Raw genomic sequence first — 9,862 nt, 5'->3', positions numbered from 1 at the left:
TTGGGGGGGGGGGGGATCAAAAGAGACAGAAGGAAAGAAAGAGTGATAAAAGTGAAAAACAAAGTGAAGAAAAAACAGCCCAGATAACCTTATGTTTTTGCAACAAGCTCATAATGACTATAAAAAGAAAAGTGTTTTCCCCATTCCTTAATCGGTGTGAGCCAGACGGCAGAGCGATAGCGCCTTCTGCCACCAGTATTATCAGGAAGCGGAGTCAATGGAGTGTGGCCACATTGCCACATAAATAAGAAACCATAGAGAGGTGAGGGAATGCAAGAAGAGCCCAGAAAAAAAAGAGGGAACGAGAGAGATGATGGAGTGATGAACTATGAGAGGTTGAGACAAATGTTCCTCTGGTATTCTTTTCTTGATAAGAGAAAAAAAAAGTCCCCTATCACAACAGCATCATAGGCTTAAGGCTGCTGGGGGCAGCTTTGCAACAAAACAGCAAAGAAAGAGAAAGGAGGAAAACTGCAACTGGTTTGATTTGTCATTGTCACCCCAACCTCACCCCTCTCCATCCTTTTTTCCTCCCAGAGAGTGAAAGAAAGCAGGTATATTGGCAGGCAGGTCTGGGTGCCGGCGATAACAATGTTGGCTTTGTTCCTCGCAAGAATTGGACAAGCGCTTCGAGCCGCCACCCCCAACACAACAATTAAACAAGCCCAACGTTCAACGCTGCGTTTTCGACATACTGCAATCTGGCGGAAGGCTTTTCTCCGTAAATCTATTGGGCTTTTCAACGCAGCTGATGCTGGAGGCTACGCTGTGCTCGCTGATAGCAGCAAATCAGTTCCAACTGAGAGCTACACCTGTTGCACACTAAGCTCTGTTTATCGTCCTCAGTCATTTTCTAAAACACGCATACATGTGCAGCCTAATAAATACCCAGCAACCATTAGACAGACGGCACATAACATACACACCCAAACCAACAGAGGAAGGCACACACACACACACGCACACACACACACACAAGCTGCCCTGTCTTCATCAAGGCAGACCAACCGGCTGTGTCACATCTGCCAGAAGTGTGTTCATGTGAGAAAACGGTGCATCCGGCCCAGAACGGACGCTTTCACACATTAACAATCCCTCAATCCACACCTGGGTCGGAGGCAGTGACACTCGGCTTTACTCTGTATAAATTGTAGAATGGAAAACAACAAGACACACAAACATATTACAGCTTACTGCTAGCAAGTCTTAAGTAAATCCAGCGCCAGAGCCAAATCCTCATCCAGAGCTGTGATTTGTCTGTCTCAAAAAATCTTTTGTTTTCCACTATTCATAGCCCTTATGAAATTTCTATCACTTCGACAATGTTTTCTACGTATTGTGGATACCGTGACTCTAATATCATAAACATCGGTCATAAAAAGGTTTCCTGCAATATAAACGTGGGTGTATTACCAGCCTGTATTTGGGCAACACTATATATACTGAGGGAATGAGGAAATTTAAAAATGTTTTAGGCTGAGACAACTCTAGCTTTCAGTTTGTGTACTATGATTCATATGATGAACAGGCAACAGTGCAACTGCATACACTGAGGCAGAGCTCTTTACATTAACTTTCTGCCTCATCACAGTCATTGATGCAAACAGCACAAAGCTACAGTATTGATACAAGTCAAGCCGGTCGATATCTAACCTTAAACTAACTTGATGCAGACTTTGGTGGGTGAGGCGTGTGTCTCCTGGTGATTATCTAACTAACTTCAGCCTGGTGCCGTGCAGCAATGAGTTTTCCCTCTCACATCCACCTGACTGTGACTGGCTGAGCCATTTGCTTTGGCTCTTACCACTTGTAAAGGTTTTCTTTTTCGGGATGTGCTACTCCACGTGATTGCCGCTAAGTTTCTTCTGACGTTAGGGGAAGGGCTTTTTACCTTTAGGAGTCTGTAAAATTCAGTGGGACCCTGTAGCTTAGCATGAAGGCAGTTTTAAGTCTGCCAAGTAATGCCAATTTAGCCCACCTTTTAGGGACCACTGTGTAGGATTTAGTGGCATCTAGCAGTGTAGTTGCAGATTACAACCTCCTCGCCTCACCCTCTTATTCCAAGCATGCAGGAGAAACTATGCTGGCCCCATCTAGACCCAGTGTTTGGTTTGTCTGTTCTGGGCTACTGTAGAAACATGGCGGCCCTTCGTAGAAGAGGACCCTCTCCGTTTGTATATAAAACGGCTCATTCTAAGGTGACAAAAACACCACAAATCTTATTTTCAGCTGATTATACACTAATGAAAACATAACTATGAATATTACATTATTTTTTGCCAAGAGATCCTCCTAAATGTTACACACTGGACCTTTGAACAGCCCTTAGTTCAAGGTCACTGTAAGGAGAAGTTTTGTGCGATCCCTTAAATGTCATAGGCAGAGACACACTGGCGAGCTCCAAGCACCTTTTACCTTTCTGCATAGCAGTAATTATAAATGAAGGTATGTTTGTGAGATTTCTACAACTACACACAGTACACGACTGCTGGCAAATCTGGACTTGGTTTATCAAAAATGTATGATTACACATAAAAAAGAAACAAAATCTTGAATTTGAATGCACTAAAAGCTCAGACATTCCTCTTAAGAGCATGTCAAGATTTCTCTGCTGTACCGTATAGTACATTTTTTGTTACCTCAACAAAAGCAACTGAGAAAAGCCAAGCTTATGTCCACAGTGGCAAAATCACCACTGATCCTTGGGGACCGCATCCTGAGCTGTATTACGATAATCTCACAGCCACACACAGCCAGAGGCAACACATGATCCTGCCTCCTGCACACTAAAGTCAACTCTATCTGCAGAAGGAGTGGTGTGTTTGGCCTATCCCCTCAGTTGCTCTCTGGCTCTACTTGTATTGATTTTACTGGGAGAGGGGGGGGGGATGTACTTAAATTCCTATAAGTTCCCAGTATACTACCACCTATAACTTTTAAATAACATCAACTTATTAGTTGTTCGTCTTTTCCTCCAGCCACATCTCTTCTCAACAAGGCTTGCAAACTGCTTAATCTGGTGTGGACACAGACCATTCTCACAGCACTCACTTTCGCTTGTCAAACACAGGCATGACTAATAAGATTAATAACGGCTGCATTCAGTTTAGGCGTTGCCGTGCCAGGGCCTTGCTACTGTGCATGCTGGCTCACTGGCATGACTTACTGGCACACCTAAGTGGAACGGAACCATCATTAATGCCATTAGTTACACCTGAGATTTTTATGAAATGACAAGTCAAAACCTCTGCCACGAGAAAGGTCTTTCATTAAACAAACAGATCAGATCTGGCATTGCGGCACTTAATATGACAGCAATTTGCTAACATTTCAAATTTGGTGTTTAACCTTCTGCCAGCCAGATGGCCCAGTCACACAGGCAAACATGGCAGCAATACTTCAAACCAAATTCAGTTTTTGTGAATGGGATCTTCACTTCCATAGTAAACGTGGGTGTATTACCAGCCTGTATTTGGGCAACACTATATATACTGAGGGAATGAGGAAATTTAAAAATGTTTTAGGCTGAGACAACTCTAGCTTTCAGTTTGTGTACTATGATTCATATGATGAACAGGCAACAGTGCCTGAAGCTGGTTTCACTTCATCCAAAGGGGCAATTTAGGTTTTTACTTGACTTTCACGTGCCTGTGTATGATCCCAATGGGACTTTTTGTATGCTTCTAGTTATGTACGCACGTGTTGTTGTGTGTGGACCCCAGGTACAGTAGCTGCTACCTTGGCGGCAGCTAATGGGGAAGAATAAAGAATAAGGATCTGAGAGAAGTGTGAAACGGAGGATGCTATATGTTTAGCTGTGTGTACTGGGAGCTAGCGCTGGCTTGCACAGTGCTGCAGTCACAGCTGCAGGTAATTTAGTAATCAGGACTAATGTGTATTTATCTCTCCTGCACTGAGGCTGGAGACTGCTTTACTGATTACACATGCCAGAACCGTCACCTGGATCGGATTGCAGCAGCTCCTCGTGAATCCATCTCCAATACATAAAACTAGTCATTTGAGACAAACTTAGTTTTATTTTTAATCTTTATTCACAGAGAAATATGCGTTTCAGAATTATATTCGATGTTTAACAATAACAGTAGAGAACAACTAATAAACTGTACAATGAAACCAAACAGTGAACACAATAACTGCAGGAATTTTGTGTAAAAGGAGAGATTTGGATTCATTTTGAGCAGATTATTTTCTGTGAATATTGATCAGAGATTAGTTTTCTTGTTAATTTTATACAATTCTACATCTGTATTATGTATTTTTTTATTTTCTAAGAATCATACATACTATCTAAACTATCTAAACCTAAAGAAAAATACAATTTTGTTTTTTCTTCACAGAAATGAGCTGAGATATGCATTAAAACGCATTAAAATCAAGAAGGCCAGGCGACCCCCGTGAAGATTTGGCGACCCCTAGTGTTTGTGTCATTACTCTGACTGCCAGAAGTGGGAGACAAAGGTTCTGCACTGCAGGTTTACGAACAGTTGATACAACCGGCTCCTGGGTCTTTTAGACTTGTGCTGTGATGTTTGACATTGGTAATATGTTTGAAAAATAATAGAACCATCATGTGCACTAAATCCTGTGCGCCTGTGTGGTGGAAAATCATAGGATCTTCTTGACCAAGGCATGCAGGCAAAGGTTCATGCTGTCTCCACCCTTCTATTATTGTTGAAAAAGGCCCTGACCAACCCATAACATTATCTAGTGCCGCAGCTCCCACGTGATCACTCACTGGCTTCCCACTCCCAAACACTACCAGCTGAGTTCAGTGCAGTGCCAAGCCAAGCCAGGGCACCTTTGTGTGGAATTAAATTCATGGGTAAATGTTTTAGCATTCATAACACCTGGGAACCCCCATCCTAGCTTTTATCTTGCCAGCCGAGAACAATTTCTCTCCAAACAATACTGTATGTCTGCAAGATGTAATCACTATACCCAAGGCTGCTATTTGAGGATATTGGAAATGACAGAACAACTGTGGCCTTTACAGTCACATACATTCACTCAACAGTGTGGCCGTGCTTCAGGTGGGATACCAGCTTTAGAGAAAAACAATCAATTCCCGGAACACGGTGTGAAGAGCAGTTTTCCTATCTGACCTGATGGCGTTCAATCACACACACTGCACTTGGTAAAACTGTTGGTTTGGTGGTTCACAGCAGGGCCATTTGTTTCAGATAGCTTTGCATTATAGATACCTGCAGCTCTTACTTTTAGGTGACCCCAGCCTCGTACTATTGACAGGCTGTCAATAGTGACTAAGTGTACTTACCGGCACTGTAGTAGCGGTCCAGCTTCTCCCACAGGGGCTCATCCTCACGCTGGAGATTGGACAGCTTGAGAGGTTCATAGATAGAACCTGAGGGAAAACACATCTGTCACACTCAAAGTGTACAAGTGTTGCTGTTTCTCTATAATGACCTACAATCTATTTCATGCCTTAGTTGTCTCATGAATATTTAATAAATCTTTAAAAGTGGGTTTCAATCCTGTTCCCTCACATTCATCAACATAATGCTTTAAACCTGACTAAAATTTTAAAAGGACCATGGTTTTCATCTTACAGTTACACAGTGATTCCTGTTTTTTCCAATCTTGAGACAATAGTCTTATTTCATATATTCCAATATATAGACGTAAAAAGGTCTGCAGGTAGCAACAGCTTTTGAATACCTTCATTTTTTCATCACATTTTCTTATTTCCGAATACAAGAGAAAATGAGAAGCAGAGAAAACAACAAAACAACAATAGACACATGCCATCAGTAAAACAGTATTTCACTGCAACACACACCATAACAAAGGGCTCAGCACACAAAACAATATTCAGGCCTGGAGCAAAAAATTCAAATGGTAATGTGGCTCGGCACCAGCTATTTCCTAACATTTTCCTCTGAGCTGAGAGAGAGCCAGAGTTTGAGGGAAGCCCCTATCTGTTAGACTTTCTCTATTTTCAGACACTTTTCACTTTGCTGAGATTTGCATTTTAATAGGTTCGACCTTGGGTCAATACCACAGGTACTGAAAAATTCACATTCTGGCTGAAATTAGCATAATTTCTATCAGCTTAAAAGTTGCAGGGGACAAAGCCAATCCATCTCTTTTTAAAGATAACACTTTAAAAGAGCACAGAGGAAGTCCAATATTCCAATTTTAATTTCTAACATTAGATCAGACAAATGTGGGCAGTCGTTGTGCGGACAGTTTTAAACAATCTCATGACGGACTTCAGTGATGCAGACCTCTAATACTGTTATGATGCAGTGTGCTATATGACTTCATTAATACAGTACATTTATTTTGTGTCACTTATCGGTCTCTCATGCTTACAGTGGAGGAACAAGACCATTATGCCCACTGCTAAACCAACATAAGTCATGTTTATGTTATGTTTTGCGTATTACCAGGCAATAAAGTAGCCATAATGAAACAATATGTCAACTTCACAAAATATTGAGGAAATAGATGAATAACAACCCTATTTGTGATTTCCGTTTCACAGCGTATGAAGGAAAAACCTGTTTTCCTGTGAACATTATTATGTTTTGACTACAATTATGTCCAGACAACGAAATGCTTTTCTTGTGATCTTTACCCATGTCCTCTCTGGCCTTCTGTGTGTGGCTGACTGTATTGTTTTCCTCAGATCTGCTGCCACTACTTACCAAGCCTGTGGACTTTCCGATGAGGCCGGGCAGTCGCGGCCACTGAACCGGCCATTCTCAAAAGGTGAAATTAAGGCCAATCGTCTCTCTCAGCTAAATCACAAATCTACAGCAATTCACAGGAAGGAGTTAGTAGCACAGCGTTAGATTTTAGACATGCACAAATCAACAATGAATTACAACTTGGGTGGAGATGATCATGAATTACATTATATTTGCTTAGGAATGAGAGAGATAGAGTCATGATGAATTATGAGAAAGACTTTAACAGAATAACTACATACGGTAAGTTAATTAAGAGACAGTTGTACTGCTTTAGCTGTAGTGCTAACGATGCACCTCATTAAATTGTTTCTAATTAATGGAAAGTCACAGCTCTTGCTCTAAACGTGTGTTTTCCTTCTTTGCAAGTTGCCTTTTAGCAGATGCTGATTTTTCCAACAGCAGTTACCATGACACTACTAAATGATTTGTGGAGGTGCAATGTTATGAAATCTATATTTAACACACCAAAGAAGTAGGACTACAGCCAAGGAAGTACAGATAGAATACTAGCTAAGGATACAATGTCGGCACTCTTATATGAATTAAAAATAGTGTGTGCGACCCCAAAGTGTGTTAGTTTGCAAAGACCATCATAATTCATGTGGTTTTTCCTCAGCTGTATCACTACAAATAAGGATGATCCTACATGTGATGACTTCCCTTTGAGTGCAAGGCTGAGCACCAGTGAAAGAACAGCACAGTGTGGCAGTCTCCACAGGCCCTGTGCTCACCCTCCATTAAACACAGTACAGTTAACTATGGGTGAGATGTAACAGCGAAAGAAGACCTGTTGAGAGCCTCTTAAAATAGCCCCCAGTGCTGCACATTTACACCTCTGACCTTTCATGCTTGTACCGTCCCTGTAGTGGACAAATTGAAATGGGCAGATCAAGTCAAACAGAAGCCCGTGTTCAGTGGCTTTACAAGCGGACAACCTCACACAAGCACTGGCACAACAGCAACAATCGGGAGTGTCACATCGTAACGATGTCATGCAAAGTAATGAGTCAGACCTGATCTTTTTGATCGGGCTTTGAATTCCAGGAGTTTCCAGCCGACATCTGCCAGGCTCGCCATGTTTACACAGTGTCAAACTAACTAGAAAGGTTAAAGGATCTCCGGTGTGGTCCTTCAAAATAAAATACGGGCATTCGGGCTTCCACTCGGCGAACATTCTGAAAAACACAAAGGTAACGTTAAAAAACGTTGACGGGAGCTTTGAATTGGCAATTAATTAAATTTCACATCCCGTTCATAAGATTCAACCTCTTATATTTGTGTTCACTTTACGTTTTTTTTTCCATTTTAATTAATCTCACGCTTTTAAGTTGAAGGTAATCGTTCTTCACTTCCGGTTTTGCCCTCGCTAACTGTCTTTAACTTGACACAGTTGTCAACTGTCAAACTACCCGTGAGCACGACACTGACGTAAAAGAGGAGACTCTAATATACCATCGTTTATCCTTATTTCAGCGCAATACCTCCACATCTTTCGGATAAAATGAAAATAGCAGAGCAGATGTCTGGATTTAAAGTTGTCCTTTAATGAAATGCATCATTAGGTGGAATAAATCTGCTATTTCACCCTGCCGTACAGCCGGATGCCGTATTGCAGTTGGTGTTGTTGTGAGGAGCTGCACTAGCATAAGGATGTGGATATTTAAATCAAACATTTTGGCATTTTTGTTACTTTTTGTGGGGCAGTATAACACATTTGCTCTTCAGGATGTGACTGCCGACCTTTTCGGTAGTGAAAACTACGGGACAGTGGCAGCGTTTGGAGACATTTACGCCGATAAACAGACAGACATCTTCATCATCAGAGAGCGTAAGTTGTGCTATCGTTGATCCTGCAGCACACACTGAGTTTACATTTCTCTGGATAACAATGGATAACACTGTACCTCGACTGATATTCTGCTACACTGTGTAAACATATGGCTCTGTGCTGTAAGCCCTTTGCTGAAGCTTCATGAAAACATTTGTGGTGGGTATATAATGAGCTTTAATTACATGCTGAACTGTGCGGTGTTGGTGTCTGACTGTTTCAGAGTCTGAAGTGGTGATATTCGTGGCTGACTCGAAAGCACCTTACTTCAAACCCAAAGTTCACATCACTAAGGACCTTTTCCCAAGGTACAAGTGCTTTTCCATGCCATGCACACTTGAGATAGATGTCATGTCCTTGTTTCCTTTGGTTCGTCTGTATGAGGAGGTGACTCAAAAAGCACATTTTAATGGCCAATCTTCCTGTTCAGTGAGACCATCATCACCAGTGTGGTTCCTGGGGACTATGACGGAGACTCTCAGATGGATGTCCTTCTTACAGCTCAGATCAACTCTGTCTCTGAAACTGTCATCATCTTCTGGGGACACAACCAGACATTAGGTACACTTCCAACGGGGAAGGATTCAACTCTCCTTTTGGCACATGTGATTTGATAGAAATATAACCATTTTTTGGTATGTCGTTAATTAGTTGTTTTTACATACACGTTTTTGGTTAGGACACTGGTTTAGAAACTGGGGCTGGGCTCTGTTGGTGGGTAAATGTGCAGTAACACTAAAGTTTAGTGGACCTGTTTTTACGGCAGACATTTAGACTCTGTTCGAGCACAGCAGTAACTAATAACATCATTAACTGTGATTCTGATTCATTAAGAAAGGATAAAGCAAAATGTACTTATGTATAATGTGGTTCACATTATATATATATATATATAAGTACATTTTGCTTTTTACAGTGTAATAAAGGACATCTTGCAAAGATCATTAAGCATACATGTCAGTCAAATCCAAGAAGCCTCTCTTCCTCTGCACTTTCAGTAACTGCTGGTATAAATTAACACATACAGCAGTTAGTAAGCATCAGGCTTTCTCAATGCCCACCTTAACGTCCTACCGGCCTTTTTCACAGACGACATTTTGACATGTGACAGTGGGGAAAGCCCAGGTGTAAATAATAAGATTAATATGATAGCTGAATTCCATTCAGTATTAGGACACTTGAATAGACCAAAGTAGTTGTTATTAGTATATTAGTATATTAGTTATAAGTGATGTTATTAGTAACACCAGTTTTGCTTTTCCTACCATGACTTGTGTGTGAAAAGGGCCTTTTATCATTC

At 41.3% G+C, this 9,862-nt stretch overlaps 2 protein-coding genes across 3 annotated transcripts in view; one reads left to right on the top strand and one right to left on the bottom strand.

Moving 5' to 3' along the window:
* Window positions 1-7,894, bottom strand: part of phkb (phosphorylase kinase, beta) — a 105,454-nt gene extending 97,560 nt beyond the window's left edge. For both annotated transcript variants that reach the window (XM_035682350.1, XM_035682351.1), the window contains exons 1-2: window positions 7,748-7,894; window positions 5,297-5,383 (exon numbers count right to left, since the gene is read on the bottom strand). In XM_035682350.1, the coding sequence (XP_035538243.1) occupies window positions 5,297-5,383; window positions 7,748-7,811 (151 nt within the window). In that variant the 5' untranslated portion in view covers window positions 7,812-7,894. The remainder of the gene's footprint in view (window positions 1-5,296; window positions 5,384-7,747) is intronic.
* Window positions 7,895-8,165: 271 nt separating this feature from the next.
* The window catches only part of LOC118343506 (T-cell immunomodulatory protein-like), a 61,309-nt gene continuing 59,612 nt past the window's right edge, over window positions 8,166-9,862 (top strand). Inside the window, exons 1-3 of the mRNA XM_035682353.1 lie at window positions 8,166-8,562; window positions 8,786-8,870; window positions 8,993-9,123. Coding sequence (XP_035538246.1) covers window positions 8,280-8,562; window positions 8,786-8,870; window positions 8,993-9,123 — 499 coding nt within the window. The 5' untranslated portion in view covers window positions 8,166-8,279. The remainder of the gene's footprint in view (window positions 8,563-8,785; window positions 8,871-8,992; window positions 9,124-9,862) is intronic.

This window comes from Morone saxatilis, unplaced genomic scaffold (assembly GCF_004916995.1).
Source record: "Morone saxatilis isolate NCDOM2014 unplaced genomic scaffold, NCSU_SB_2.0 Contig11, whole genome shotgun sequence".
In the NCBI taxonomy this organism is placed as follows: domain Eukaryota; kingdom Metazoa; phylum Chordata; class Actinopteri; family Moronidae; genus Morone; species Morone saxatilis.
Note: the sequence above shows the minus strand (reverse complement) of the source record. Positions and strands in the feature narration are given on the sequence as shown.